The sequence below is a fragment of the Mastigoproctus giganteus genome, chromosome 9 (assembly GCF_048544385.1).
Source record: "Mastigoproctus giganteus isolate SK-2022 chromosome 9, ASM4854438v1, whole genome shotgun sequence".
Lineage (NCBI taxonomy): Eukaryota > Metazoa > Arthropoda > Arachnida > Uropygi > Thelyphonidae > Mastigoproctus > Mastigoproctus giganteus.
The window spans coordinates 192093005-192109999 of NC_143583.1; the positions used below are offsets into that span (position 1 = coordinate 192093005).

At 34.2% G+C, this 16995-nt stretch overlaps 1 protein-coding gene across 1 annotated transcript in view; it reads left to right on the top strand.

Moving 5' to 3' along the window:
* Positions 1-11389, top strand: part of LOC150080979 (protein grainyhead-like) — a 271124-nt gene extending 259735 nt beyond the window's left edge. The window contains exons 16-17 of the mRNA XM_090380871.1: positions 4199-4263; positions 10781-11389. Of these exons, the coding sequence (XP_090236997.1) occupies positions 4199-4263; positions 10781-10898 (183 nt within the window). The 3' untranslated portion in view covers positions 10899-11389. The remainder of the gene's footprint in view (positions 1-4198; positions 4264-10780) is intronic.
* Positions 11390-16995: the final 5606 nt, after the last annotated feature.

Consider the following 16995-nt stretch of genomic DNA (forward strand, 5'->3'; position numbering starts at 1 on the left):
CTATAGTTAGAAATCAGATTGACTTTATACTGATAAATAAGCATTTTTGGAATAGTCTCAAAGGAGCCAAAACCTACTCTGGTGCAGATGCTGATTCCGATCATAACTTATTAATAGCTACTATCAAAACAAGGTTGAGATTCATTAGGAAAGAAAATAAGACAAGCAGATTAAATTGGGAAAAAAACTCAAGGTCTCAACTGTGAAAGAAAAACTGAGTAAAGAGCTGAACATAAAATTAAATAACAGAGTAAGAGCTGAAGGTGTAAATGATGAATGGAAGGAGTTTGGTAAGATCGTTATCATTACTGGAAAAGAAATTCTAAGTGATAAAAAACAACCTGCAAAAAAGGAGTGGATGACAGAAGAGATCCTAAACCTAATGGATGAAAGAAGGAAGTTCAAAAATGGTGCTCGAACTAAATATCAGCAGATCAAAAAAATGATAAAGAGGAAAATTAGGAAGCAAAAGAAGAGTGGATGCTAGAAAAATCAACAGAGATAGCAGAATTAGAATGAAGGCATGATAATTTCCATTTACATAAGAAGCTAAAAGAATTAACAGGAAATACAAACAGAAGGATGCCATACACAATAAAGAATGCCCAGAATCAATTAGTTTTAAGAGGTGATGACAGAAAGATGTGGGAAACTTACATCAAGATGCTTTTTGATGATGCCAGACAGCATGTAAATGTTGAAATACCTATGAAAGAAGACCTTGAAATTCTACAGTCTGAAGTTAAATATGCTGTGGGAGTGGCAAAGTCTGGCAAGGCAGTTGGCCCAGATAAAATCCCAATTGAAATAGTGAAACTTCTAGATGAAGAAAATCTGAAATAGCTAACCAAAATGTTCAATAAAATATATCTAAATGGAACACTACTTAATGATTGGTTTATGTCTTCATTCATCCCTATTCCAAAGAAGAACAACATCACCTCATGCAATGATTTTCGTCTTATTAGTCTGATGAGCCACATGTTGAAGCTGCTGCTACAGATAATCCTAAACAGGATTTACCAAAAATGTGAATCAGTAATCCCTGACATCCAATTTGGATTCTGAAGCAGACTAGGCACAAGAGAAGTTCTCCTAGATATAAACATGTTGTTACAAAAATGTAAAGAACACTCAGAAGACAGTATTCATCTGCCTCATAGACTTTGAAAAGGCTTTTGATCGGGTACAACGTATAAAGATTATAAAAGTACTTAAAAAGCTTAATCTTGATGGGCGGGACATCAGACTCATCAAAGAAATCTATTGGAATCGAAGAGGGTGAAACTAACGAGTTCAATATAAAAAGAGGGGTAAGGCGGGGTTGTATTCTCTTGCCCATGCTATTTAACATCTATTCTGAAGTTATTTTCCAAAATGCATTGTGGGAAAGGAAAGAAGGAATTAAAATAAATGGTCAGCTGATAAATAGCATATGATATGGAGTTGAAACTTGGACACTGAAAACATCAAGCATGAACAAAATAGAGGCCTTCGAAATGTGGATCTACAGACGCATGGTAAAAATATCTTGGATAGACAGAATCACCAACATTGAAGTCTTGAAAAGAGCAGAAAGAAAACGTGAATTGTTGAGCTTAGTGAAGAAAAGGAATACTGCTTACCTGGAACACATCCTTAGAAATGTGAAATATAAATTGCTTCAAGTAATAATAGAGGGATTGGGGAGGAGGAAACTTTCTTGGCTGAAAAACATCTGCAACTGGACTGGCAGATCAGCTGAGGATCTTTTTCATCTCGCCCAAGACAGAGAGAAATACAGATTGGTGATTGCCAACCTCCAATAGCAGACAGCATCAAAAGAAGAAGAAAAGGCAAAGTAAAGGAAATTGCTCCAAATATAGTTTGAATCATTGCATTATACAGTACATAGGGAAGCATTAGTAGCAAAGGAAATGCAAACTGATTTGCACGAAGTTTTGAAAGATGTGATAAGTGTGATCAACTTTATTAAAAAGTAGAAGTTGTTATTTGGTTTTTAGAATCATTAGCAACTAAGGCCATATTGCTCCGGGGATATGCGGTGGTCATTCCCTGACCTTTCCACATCCTCCATATTTGGTGATCATGGGCTTGAACCCCGGTCTAATCAAGAAGCGTGTGCTATGCACTGCTGCTCCTGCCCACCTGGCTACAGAGGCGCTGCAAAAAAAAAAAAGTAGAAGCTTAAATAGCAGACTTTTCACAATGCTTTGTAATGAAGTGGGATAAAATGCTTCTTTTATATACGAAAGTAAGGTTGTTGTCCAGTGGTAAAGTGTTGCGACGTCTTTTTGACCTCAAACATGGTTTTATTTTTATCACATAAAAATCAGAACCTTGCTCAATTGTTTACAAATCAAAAATGGCTTGGAAAACTTAGTTCCCTTGCTGATATATTTAAAAAACTTAATGATTTAAATTTAGTCTTTAAGGATAGGGAACAAATATATTAATACTCCATGATAAAATAGAAACTTTCAAAGGGAAGCTTAATCTTTGGAAAACTGAATTTGAGTGTAATAATACTGAAATGTTCCCATGCTTTTCTGATTTTGTTATGATATTGACATTTTATAATTTATGGATATCATTGCCACCCACCTAACAATGCTAATTAAAAATTTTTCCAAATGATTTAATGTATCTCCAGAAAACAAAGTTGTATTGGATTCGTGATCCCTTTGCTTTTGATATTTCTTCACATTCCGAAATTCAGCAAAATCTTATTAACCTGTTGTCTGATGAAGCATTACATACTACTTGGGAAATATTTTGGATTTCTCTTCGAGATGAGTATCCAGAATTATCGGAAATGGCTATACAAACATTGCTACCTTTCTGGTCTACGTATTTATGTGAGGTTGGTTTCTCAAAATTAATAGCTATAAAATCAAAACAGCATTCCAGACTTTATCCAGAAGACTACATGAGATTAGTCATTTAAAACATTGCGCCAAATATGGACCAAATATTATCCAGTCTCGTCCTACTCATTAATTGTTTTGTTTTGTAATTGTTCATTTTTTGTTTTGTAATCTGAATTCAAGAATAAGAATTTGATTTGTTGTTTTTGCTGTATTCAACTAAAATATTAAACAATTATTTTATTGTGTAAATTAAAATGGAAACAATTTTTTTATTCCTTTCTCAGTACTCGAATAAAATTTTCTGCTATATAATTTATAAAATGCCATTTTTCTTCTCTAAAAATCTGGTCATCCTACCTCGGGGTTTACATTGAGGGGGTCACGTCAATTTTATATTTAATAAAGGGGGTCATGAGCAAAATAAGTTTGCATGCCAAATAAGCTTGTGCAGAATCTCACCATCTTCAGTAACCATCCATTGCAGCTCCTGAGAAACCTCCATAAAAACTGGCTGTTGCTGAGGTGTGAGTAGTCTTGGAACTCAGCATGCACAAACATCTGTCATATGTAAATGGTAATGGAGAATACCATGGTGCTTCCTACTGATATTCTCAATTACGTTATATTACGATCTCTCACAATTACAGAAACAGTGTTTATAGTTTCTGTGGTGACAGCAGTGGTTGGAATGCCAGGACTGCCAATTTTTGTGATTGAATCATGTCTATCTATCTTTAAATATTCTGAACCACCCACAAGCTGTGCTATGTGGAAGCCTTGTTTAACATGTCATATGCTTCAGGTGATGTTTTCTTGAGAGAAACAAAATTTGATAGCAGCATAATGTTCCTCTTGTGTCACATCCATTGTCATGTAGGCAAAACTGAACAGGCATAAACTTGACCAACCGCCAAGGTCACACTTTGTGCACAAGCTGCATCACACAGCAACTGCGCAGTTGCTGTGTGATGCAGCTTGCTTTGGTAAGTTGCATAAAAATTGTTTGGTAAGTTGCATAAAAATTGTTTGGTAAGTTCAATAAAAAATTACCACAAAAAAAAAGTGGTAATTTTTTATTGAACAGCCCTTGCACATATTTTGAAGTAAAAAAACAATCTAATATTAATACAAAGAGTAGTCTTAACTATTGGATATTCTTAACTATTTGTAAAGAATGTATTATTGTTGTGAAATTCTCTTCATTAGTTAAACATTCTGTTGTAATTCTGAACAGATATGATATTCACAGTTCTTAACATGCCTCTGTTTGAAGTTTAATAATCATCACAAAATCCATGTTTATTAAATGCAGTTTTTCATCTTTCCAGATCGAAACAAAGTACAATATTAAAGCAGAAACTATCCGCAATGTATACAAAAGATGCAAAAAAGGGTAAGTTACTCTTTTTTGACTGAACTGAAAACAATACAAATGAAGATTAAACTTACACATAAATAAAAATTGAGCATTTAATGTAATTAACTTGCTGAACATTCCCATATCCTTGACCCTACCAAAAGGAGAGAATATGTGGGTTATATTCAAGTTATGAAGAAATTATATTTATTCAGAGGAATATTAATTGCCTGCCCTTAAATTGGCATTACAATTCAGAATGCCCTGTGTGGGCCCTGACTCTGAACCAGATTTAGGTGAGGGCCTCACACATAGTCCTGACCTAAATCTGCTTAAATTAACTATTTCTAATTAAATATAATTAAAAGTACTTAATTTTTTAGCTATTTTGAACATTCTCCTCTTTAAAGAGGAGATTGAACATTCCTCAGATTTTTTTCTCCCTTGATTTGGTGGTAGAGATTTATGACTTTCTTTTGCGATTATTTGGAGATTTTTTTTTGCTTAACAAGCATTGTAATCTTTAGTAAAGGAATAATTTTAAGCACCTTAATTAAGCAGATTGTTTATTCTTGTGTTTATCTAAATATTTAGGAAGCTAACAAAAAAAATTTGGCTGCTTTGCTAATGTGAATATCAGAATATCACTGTGGTAGAAAGTTTGCTAACAGAACTAGAGGATAAGTATACTTTTTGAATATTTTGTTTTGTGCAGTTCTGTTGGCATATAATTAATATATTATTGTTTTACATATATTACTGTTATAGCTGAGAATAGTATGGCATTACTATTGTACAAGCTATCATATAGTATTACTGTTAGTTTAGTGCTGTAGGACTAGAATGACAGGAGAAACAGTGAAGAGTGTTTCTGAACCAGTTTAAAGCAGTAATTCTAAAGAAATGACAATGGCAATCTGTAGAAAGAACTAAACCACCCAAAACATCCTCCTTCATTTTACGAATATATGTAGTCTCAGTTCCAGTCCCAAAGAAAAAGTAAGAGAATACATTGGTATTCTGTTACTTTTTCTAAGACAATACCAGTTGTCAGTTGCCACAACCCATTTCAGTTACTTGCCCTAATTATTCTTTATATCAGCATTTCTCAAACTGTGTTCCATGAGATGTGAACAAGTGTTCTGTGAAAAATCGTAATTAATAATTAAAAAAATAAAATAAATAAATTTTGCATATTTGTAGCGTACAACACTTTTGTATCATTATAACATAATTTTTTTTCAGTTATTAATATCCTGGCATAGACCACAGAACACTTTATTTTGGCGGGCTTTGCATAGAGAAGTATGTGTAAAGGTAATGACATCTATGAAAATGTAGCAGTGTGGTGATCTAGTATGATGAGTATGCCATTCAGCCTGGAGTACATGGGTTGAAAGAGAGGAGGAAGCGAATCAATATCATAACTAAACTCATTTCCTTGTATAAAATTTTTTTTGATAATTATTAGTATTTCAAAATATTATTATTAAAATAAATGACCATGGATTTGTGGTTGAAAAAAGGAACTTTAAAACGAGAAGCAAAGTACAGTAAACCCCCGCTATTCGCGGTATCTGTATTCACGGTTTTGCGTATTCGCGGTCACTGATTTAATATAAAATAAAACCTAAAAAAATGTGAATTTTAAAGCGCCGTGAACATTTTCCGCCATAAAAAAACACGGGCATGGCTAAAATTATCTTTCCCGGTCAAAACAGCGCTCAGTGGGTGGAGGGGTGACAAAATCGCGAGCGTGGATGTTTCTTGCTAATCTTTATTCAGTATGTGTTATGTGCTTGTCATGGAAGGTTTCATTGTTTGCTTTTAATTTATATGCTTATAAATTGAATAAATTTATAAATAAATTGATATGCTTACAAAAGTGATAAATCTACCATTTTGCAGTGTAAAACAGACTTTTTCCAGTGTTTTAATGGAAGAAAGTGACTTTATTTGGACAAGTTCTTTCTTACCCGTAAAAATATGGCTACGAACAAGGGAAATGTGAAAAGATCAAAGAAGATGACATTAGCGAATAAAATTGAGTTATTAGACAAAATTTCTAATGGTGAAAGTGTCTCCTCAGTGGCAAAACATTATAAAATCAATGAGTCAACGGTACGATCAATCAAGAAATCGGAAGAAAAAATCCGCCGTAGTGTCCGTGAAAATGCGCTAATTGCTTCAAAAATTTGCTCTGTAACTCGTGATGTTAAATTAGAAAAAATGGAAAAAGCTTTAAATCTGTGGATAGAAGACCGAACTCAAAATAAAATTCTGTTAAGTTCACTCATCATTCGTGAAAAGGCAAAACTCCTTTATCAACACTTTAGCGAAACTGGTGATAGCACTGGCAGGATAAGTTTTCTAGCTAGCAGAGGCGCTGGTTTGAAAGATTTGTTTGAAATTTCTAATAAATATTATATTTAATATTAAATTGTTTCTTATTTTCATTTCGTTGCTATATGCTTGCATTTCACTATGTACTGTTTATGTACATAGTCATATTACAAAGGTACATATAATACATACATAGACAAAATTTTAGACTAGTTTTTCTTATATATTTTATACTTTGGAACGGAACCCCTTTATTACTATGGGAGCCATAACTCAGTATTCGCGTTTTCGGTATTCGCGGCATTTCTCAGGAACGTAACCCCCGCTAGAAGTACAGTAAACCCCCGGGGTTTACTGTACTTCTAGTAGTGCAAATGTGGTTGATGAAAATGAGCACAATATTGTCACACTTCAAAGTGAGGATGAACAATCTCAGCATTTTGTTCACCAGAAATCCGAAGTGAAAAAACATTAACCAACTAATAAAAGACCAAAACGAAAGTATATTGTCAGTTATTTGAATTTCGGCTTTACATGTGTTGGAAATAAAGATGCTCCTGATGCACAGTGCACCATATGTAATAAAATATTAGCAACAGTTCTTCGGCTCTCGCTAAACTTCTAAGTGTTCCGTGAATATGTTGTGAGATTAAAAAATGTTCCACGACTAAAAATGTTTGGGAAACGCTGCTTTATATGATCTTTTGCTTCAAAAAGTGGTACCTGCATATATCCACTCTGCTGTTTCTAGTCAGATACTCCCTATTTGGAATCTCCTCTGGCTTAAATATTTCTTTAACCCATTCTGTCAAGTTTATCTGTTGTCTGTATTGTTTACTGAATTTCACTGATCACTCAGACCTCTGTTACTTTCTTTCTTTGAAACTTGACTTTCTCCATCTTACTATCCTAACAGTAAGGTAATTTACCTTGATGATTTTAATTTTTTATAATTCCAGCTGGCTTTAGTTTTATAGTTACAAATTATAAATTATGGTGAAACTGGCAATACTGCTTATCCGTAACAAAATGACATTTGGGGTGAGCTTTCATAAAATACAACAGTCGTGTATTGTATGAAATCAATTTTTCAATGACAGTGGTGAATGATATTTCATATGTTTTAAGGCAAAGAAATGTGATGGAATTTTGTATACATTTCCAGAAAAAGTAGTCAAGAAACATTAGAGATTTTATGAAAGCCTATGGCCCAGAAGCAATGAGCAAAGCAACAATAGCTGGTGGAAGCATTTTGGAAGTGAGAATACCCAAAACTGGATACCAGCACTGCCATTATAGATATGACCATTGAGAAAGCCGATCAAATGTTTTACAAGGTTTTAGGACAGAAAAGAATTTGTCTACTGCTCAGAGCTAGGCACTGTGTCATCAGAACTCCCAATACATTTCAACAAAAGTGTTTCTTTTGATTTCTCCATTGAAAATTTGATTCCAGAAATCTCTATTAGTTATTGTGCAAACAGGAAAAATGCATGATCAACCTCAGTCTATTCTTGATTATTACGTGCACATGTTGAAAAACAAAAAAATTTAATATTAGCAGAAAATTTCACATTGAAGCATGTTGGCATTATATTTTACAGCAGTGCATCCAGTCATTTCACTCTCTGGCTTCATGTCATGGAAAAGTCTGGCTAGCAACCATTTCAAGTATGTGGGGTTTTCTGTTTTTTTTTTGCTCACAAGGTTCAGGTCTGGGTTGCTGTTGTTTTATATATTTATTAATAACAGTAATGAAAGTATATCAGGCTTAATGTCTAAGTTTGCAGATGATATAAAGATTGACAGAGTGGTTAATGACATTAACCAAATTATGCTACCATAGCAAGATCTAGAAAAATTAGGCCAATGGGCTGAGAAATGGCAGTTGAAGTTGAACATTGACAAAATGCAAGGTACTGCACATGGGTAGCAGTAATCTCTGATTAACATACCAAATGTATGGTACCACACTCAGCATAGTGGAAAATGAAAAAGACCTTGTGGGGAGGGGATAATTGTGCAGTCAGATATTCTCTGAGAGTGTAGACAGGCTGCAGGGACAACTCATGGGATTTTATCAATGATATACAGGAATTTTACCAGCAGGGATAAGGTGATAATTATCCTGTTGTATAAGGAATAGTTAGGCCACATTATCAGTACTGCATACAGATCTGGAAGCCTCATTGTTAGGTAAGACATGGGTCTGTTAGAATGGGTGCATAGAAGAGCAATGAGATTAGTGAGGGGAGCAAAGGGTGCTCTTACCTGGAAAGGCTTTATTTCTGCAAATTGCAGTATCCTGATGCTGGGCACAATCAAGGTGATCCGATTGAGATGTTTAAGGCTTTGAATGGATTGAGCAAGCTCAGTGCTGATGGCATTCTTCCTCTTGTCCAGACTAGACTAATACACATGAGAGGAGGGAGCATAAATTCAAATTGAGCAAGAATGATTGCGGGATAGATGTGTGGAATTTGCCTTCAGCTGGGTGATTGATCGTTGGAACAAACTTTTGTCTGTTGTTATGGAAGAGGTAGTTTGAATATATTCAAGGAAGAACTAGACAAACTGTTGGAGGGGATGGTGATGTGGGAAGTTTATTTTTTGGCTGATCTGCACAAGTTTGCTTTCTTGCAACATTTGCCACTACTAATAATAATAAAGTGTGATAAAGATACTTGGATGAGTTAAATTTATTATGACAGTCCACAAAAATTGCATAAGCTTGTTCAATGGGAACCTTCAATATTAGAAAAGCTTTCTGCTTAAATAAAATTAACAAAAAGTGGAAACTGACATTATATCTTAACTAGAAAATTCTTAGATATATGGTTTAGTACAATGAGGTTGTTCAAGTTCATTTTTTCCCTGCCATATCCAAGGCATGGAAATTAATAAACCAAAATCACCTTAGCACCCAAAATTACCTTAAGATTTCATTGCTAAATGAAATCTTAAGATAAATCACCCAAGGGAAAAAAATATTTTATTAATTTAGTATTCAAATATTTGGGAGAGATGATTCTTTTACATACCAGAGGAGGACACTAAATAGAAGTAATTGCAGCATCAGCAATGGGGAAAGAAACCTACCAATGGATTGTGATCAGAATTAAACTTTGAAAGAATATTGTCTTGGGTAATGGAGGCCATTATGTTGGAATAAATTTTCTTGTTGAGTCCCCCACCTAACAACCCCATAGCACCTTACATTTCAACATTATGTTAATATGCCTTGATATAATAAATAAATAAAATAAATTTTCTGTTTATACTCCGGGACGACCAAACGGTCAGAGGAGTTCGCATGATAGATTGAATACAAGAAACAGCACCGTATTCAGTAGTCACGGGCTTGAACCCCGGTCACTCAAGGCACGTGTACTTAGGCACCCGCGCGCCTGACCACTAGGCTACAGCGGCCTACTGTTAAAGAGCTTTACTCAAAAACATAACCTCTGAATGCTGGTGCACTGAGATCAGATTATTATCAACCTGAATTATTATCAATTTTAGAACAGCTCATCAACTTTATTGGAGATCTTGTACATATTCATGTGGATTAAAGTAGATTGATATATGTAAATACACGAGTGTTTGATTGGCATCTAAATTCATTTGGGAAAAAATATCCTTTTATGCCAACATAAGCTGGACCTTTTTCCATAAAAAATAAGGACTTTATTATAAAATTGCAACCTTGCCCTTTTAAATCTTTGTCTCTAAGATATTGTAGGATCTATACTTTATTGAAAAACTGAGTAATTCAACATAATTCTCTCAATTATACTGAATTACTCAGAACAGCAATATATCTTCTATTTTCATATTCTTCTTTGGAAAAGCAGACATTTTTTTATGTATGTTGATGTATTTCCAAATTAAGCATTTACAGGTAGTATCTCTTCTTAAAGTTCACTGCATGTAAATTTCAGAGACACTTTTAAATATAATTCCACAGCCTTTACATTGAATTTAGATTAGAGTTTTACAAAAAAAAAGCAATCTTCCTCTTCTGAATGTTAATTAAATAACAGAAAAAAATTGACTGTAAATAAGTGTTTTATTAGTATTTTATTTTTAAAATCAGTAAGTTATATATTTATATTCAATTAAGCAGCCAGTTATATGAGTATATTTTTGTTTAATTACAGCAGCACGTTTTAAAATTAAATCTCTTATTTTATTTTATTTTTTATTGCAGAATCACAGTGGAAATGGATGATGATATTGTACGGCATTATTGTAATGAAGATACATTTGTTGTTGATGTGAGGAACGTGGAAGATGAGAAATTTGATATAACACTGGTCGAAATGTAAATATTTGTTGTCGAGTCCCATTCTTTAACTGGTGTCAATTGCTGCCTACCCATCTTTTTTCACTTTACATTTGGCAGAAGAAATTTTTTGACTGGAGGAGAACCAAATATGTAATGTTGCAATAGCAGATTCTCTTTCGGGCTGGAAGAGAGGACTATATTATTGTGGAGTTCATCAGTGCTATAAATGGCACTCTCATTTGAGTCTGTGTAGTGATACAGTGTCCTTCAAGTGTCCAGGTCTTTTTCTGGAGAAATGCTATGAACACTTCTCCAGTAAAATTTTCTAGGTAACTCACATATACTTTTCAGACACAGCATGTATATTGTATATCATAATAGGACTCTTCCCCCAACCCCCTCCCCATGAGGGATATTCTCTTATCTCTCAAATCAAAATTTAGACTTTTTTTTCAATCAAATCAGGCATGCATATATATATACCCAGCCATTGATTCATCAAAAGAACTTTTATACACCTAATGATACACCTGACTTGTACATAAAGCTCTTATTTTTATTCTAAAGAAATATGTCGATTCCACTATCAGATATTAACAATATTATGAAACTGATAATGTCAAGAAATGCAAGTACTAAGCCCAAGAAATCTAAATTAGTGATTTTTTTTTTTTTTTTTTTTTTTAAATTAATGATTGTTTTTGGTTTGTATTTGATGTTTTAAAACCTTCTGAGAAAGTGATGTGAGCTGTCACACTACAGCATTTGAAGCCAGGAACCTCACTCTGAAATTTCTTTAGTTTTGTAGTTTTCATTAATTTGTTATATTAGATTTTCTTAGGTTATTTTTTTTTTGAAAGAGGGAGCAGATCAAATGAATATAACTTTGATTCTAAATGTCATAAACCTTCCAGTGAATACTGAAATATTTCTTGCACTGCATGTATATTTTTTCTTGACATGTTCTATGAAGATATTCTGTTAAACTTACAGGTATCCTGAAAATGCAGTTGTGGTACAATTTTCAATGAGGAACTGTAAGTTTATCCTTTCACAGAGCCAATTCAGAATGATAAAAATGAAATTAAATTGTTTCCGAAGATAATACTCACTTTCCAGAGTGAGTTCCATGAGCATATCCTGGGCCCCCCGAGTAGGGAGTTTCTTAATGAAATTTTGTTAAAAAAAAAAAAATTAAAATTTTGTACATAAATGTTTATAAACATTTTGTTTTCATCTTGACTTTGATTGCCCAGTATTAGAATGAAATTATTTCAAAAATCAAATCAAAATTTTTAAAAAATTATAAAAAATCTAAAAAACTCACTGTTGTTTCTTTTTTTTTGATGTAATACTATCTTCTATGTTTATTTATATAGCATTGGATTCAAATTTCTCTGGATCTGAATTCCAGAGAACTTTGGTTTGCATGACAGGTGTGATTCCTCCTCCAGTTTTAACCATGTAGTTATTACCCTGATGTATTTTCTACAGCAAAACTCATAAAATTAAATAAGTTAGATTTACATTGGTATGAATTTTGGCATTTTTACAGTATGGTATTCACTCAGCATCATTATAATTATGTTTTTAATTGGAAAAAGTATAGCTCTAAAAAATTTCGTTAGTAATTTTTATCAAAAAGTAGCCTATGTTAATTTTCCATTTTTTTACCCCCTTCTTACTTTACCACCCTGATATTTGGCCATTAAGGTAGTTTTTTTTTTTTTTTTTTTTGAAACAAGAAACATTATATTATAGAATATAATGTCAGAATTGAATATAAATATTTAAAATTTCCCATTTTAAATTATTTCTTGCTTTTTCCCCCCAAAAACTAATATAAAAATGAAATTTTCCAAGTCTCGTCTGTTTCTTTTTTTTTTTTTGTTTTAGCACTCTTTGCTACATGGTTAACATCTTTGTGCTGCCTTTTATTATTATTATTATTATTAGCCATATGGTGCAAGGAAGCCTGAGGCTTATGCTGCACCAGTAAAAAAAAAAAAAAAATTTATGAATTACCCCGAGAGAGAGAGAGAGAGAGAGACGAGAGAGAGAGAGAGAGAGAGAGAGAGAGAGAGAGAGAGAGAGAGAGAGAAGGGAATCACCAAGAAGAGAAGAATGATGATATCCAGCTCAGGACCCCTGGGTGTGCCAAGCCCATACCCACCAGATGTGAGCCCCTGGGGTTAAGTTGTGTCGACAATTGCTTAAAAATAACCATATAAGAGATGCAGCACGTACTGGAAGATTAATACAGTTTGTACATGAATGGACTCATCATTTGAAATGTATTTGACAAGACCTTAAAAAGTGTATACATATATACAGGGTGTTTCAGTTAAACGTTTCAGAACTTCTAAGAGGAGTAGGGTACATCCTGACAACTCGAAATCATATAGCAATGTGGGGTCGGAAATGCTTTCCTGAAGCGGTGTTGTACACAGAAGCACCATAAAAAGAAAAGAGACCGTAAGTGAGAAATCGTTTTAATAATACATGAAAAGAAGCAAAAGGTACATGGATTAAAATAAGTGTTTGAAGTTTCTTCCACGGGCTACAATGCACGCCTCACATCTCCGACGCATGGACATCCGAACATTCTGGAATACTCCAGGCGAATTTCGAATTTCTTCGGCAGCTACTGCGATTCTTGCAACCAGCTCCTCAGCATTGTCAACAGGGGTGTCATAAACTAGCGATTTCATATGACCCCAGAAATAAAAATCAAGACATGGTAGGTCGGGTGACCGAGCAGGCCAACGCACGGGACCACCACGTCCGATCCACTGTTGACCAAATGTGACATCCAGGTAGTTACGAACATCTCCGCTATAATGGGCAGGGGCTCCATCGTGTTGGAACCACATTGTCTGTTGCGTCGATGCAGAAATCTGTTCATCTCTCAATACTTGCTGCAGAAAGATCAAGTAGATAGGTCCGGTTAGACGACACGGTAACAGGTAAGGTCCGATGAGGTGATCTCCCATAATACCGGCCCATACATTGACCGAAAATCGAATCTGTGCTGCACGACGTCGTATTGCATGCGGGTTCTCGACCGCCCAGATATGGTCGTTATGCGTGTTGAAAATTCCTTCCCTTGTGAAGGATGCCTCATCGGAAAACAACACTTCAGCAGGAAAAAGAGGATTTGTAGCACATTTTCCAAGGTACCACTGTGCGAAAACAATACGAGGTTGAAGAAACTTCGAACACTTACTTTAATCCATGTACCTTTTGCTTCTTTTCATGTATTATTAAAACGATTTCTCACTTACGGTCTCCTTTCTTTTTATGGTGCTTCTGTGTACAACACCGCTTCAGGAAAGCATTTCCGACCCCACATTGCTATATGATTTCGAGTTGTCAGGATGTACCCTACCCTCTCTTAGAAGTTCTGAAACGTTTAACTGAAACACCCTGTATATATATATATATATATATATACACATGCTTCTCAGGGCCCATGAAAAACATATACAGCGGATTCCAGTTATTTGGGACACCGGTTAATCAGAGCAGCCATTTATTTGGGACACCGGTTAATCAGGGCAGCCATTTATTTGGGATAAATCTTAAAGAACAGAACCAAATCAAGAAAATAGCCAGTGTTTTCTTCGCTTAATCAGGACAACATGCCATTTAATCAGGACAGATCACAGCAGTCAAGATTACCCAACGATTGTTTCCAACCATACCATGGTCTGGTCGAATTTCTGAAGGTCACAACCATAAAACAGTTAACAGTTTCCAGTTTATTGGGCTTTTCTGTTAGTGCAATCTGTTATAAACTGATAGTAAACTCAATCTTATTGAATTTGATAATACCGACAGCTGGAATTCTGTGGGTTTTTAAGTTATTATGGTGAAATGTGTTTCCCCTTCCAGGAATTCTTCAATCATATAAAAAACATAAATTTTCAGAATCTTATCTTCATACCTATTTTTTAAGCTTCTTAACTTGTTACTCCATATCTCACTTGCACGTATCGTGTTAGTTGCAATTTGTGCATGACGTGTTCTTTGTTATGGATTGCTTATCTTTTTTACTGTTTTAAATTTACCCCCCCCACTCCCAAAATGTCAGTGAACAAAAATATCAACTAGTTAGTATGTACATATTACAGTATGTATTAATTAATCTATGCACATAAGAGTAAATTTATTTTTACTTTGCTAGCCTGTGGAAAATATTCTTCCGATTTTCATGTATCATTTAAATTTTTAATTGGTAAGGTAATAAAGTGTAAATTTGTGCTTAATATATCTTTACTTTTATAGCCTGTGGATAATACTCCTCCTATTTTCGCTTATTAGAATTGCTGTTTAATAGAATTAAAATTCAATTCACAAACGTGATCACAATGACCAGCGCTTACTACATATAGTATAATGAATAGTATTTTGCTATTGTGAGTCCATCATAACATTATTTGATCATACAGAGAATCAACTTTTCAATGATTGATACTGTATTTTTAACTGTTTACGTCAAACTTCGCATAATTGGGGCAGCCGCTTAATCGGGCCAAAATGCACTAGTCCCGATGTGTCTCAAATAACCGGAATCCACTGCATATACATGTATGCATTACATACTCCAGAAATTGTTTATATATGGAGAGACAGACAGACATGGTGTCTTCACCATGTCTGTTCATCCTTCCTTCCTCTAACAGGAGGACTCGCAATGGACGTATTTTCATGAAATATTATATTTTGTTCATAAAGAAAGATTTGTCAAGCTATCCGAGATTTCATTAAAATCAGACAAACAGAAATCCAGTAAATTATTATATCTTTTTTTCCATGCAATTTGTATGGGAAAACAAAATTCATAGATTAAATGTGGCAATGTTAGCTTTAGACAGTCCGTGCATGCTTTGCATATATTACTACACAATTGTTATGTTGTGAATGTGGTACTGCTTGTGAACACACACACACACACACACACACACATACATACATACATACATACAGTAGACTCTCGATTTCTGGGATAGATGGTAAAAAAAAATTCCCAGATAATTGATTTCCCGGTTAATCCAAAAATGTAGTGTCTCCAGCATACCTAAGAGATACGTTCCAGGACTTCTACGTAAATCGAGGTTTACATAACTCGGGAATGACTAATAAAATATTGCTACCATATCCCTGATATGCCAAAATTACAAAAACTACGTAATATCCCCAGAAGAATGAAGAAAAATAGTTATATATTTTTAATTAGTTCAATTAAAAACTTTATCTGGGGACAGTGGTGAAATAGCCAGAGTGGCACATAAGAAAAGAAAGCATAAAAGGAAGAAAAAATGTGTATTATTGTACTGTAAAAACTGATATGTATTTCATAGCTCTGGTTATTATAGTTGACCTCATTGGTGCTGATCGCTTCACCGCTCCTTCTATTCTGTTTTTCTCCTTTATTGTGTTCACCGTTGTCACCAACAAATCTGAATTGCGCACGATACTTGTTAATGTTTGGCTATTTTCATACATCCTTATTATTTTAATTTTCTAATCCAATTCGATAGCTTTCCTTTCTTGATAGATTTACTAGTAGCACTTTCACTTATTATTAGCCTTATAGTGCAAGGAAGCTTGAGGCTTATGCTGCACCAGGCAAAAAAAAATTTGAGTACCCTGAGAGAGAGAGAGAGAGAAGTAGGAGGGAATCACCAAAAAAGAGAAGAATGATGATTTTCACAGGGTGAAGGTGAAAACTCACTATTATCACCCCATGCGAGCTCACATTTTACTAAAGCTCATTTGTGGAGGTCACTGCCATAAAACAATAAAAACAATTTGCAGTTTCTTAGTTACTGGGCTTTTCTGTTAATGCAATCTATTATAAATGGGTAGTAAACTCTATTTTATTGCATTTGCAATAATACCGATAGCTGGAATTCGTAGGTTTTTATGTTATTATGGTGAAATGTGTGTCCTGTTCACTGAAATCTTCAGTCATATAAAAAAATATATATAAATAACGTAATGTAAGTCCAAAGCTACGTAAGTCGGGGACATACTGTATCTAAAAATGTTCGGCAACCTATGTAAAAAGTATGGTGATAAATAAAAAATGACAAAACTTACCACGCACTATCTGCGTGTCCAATTTGATGCTT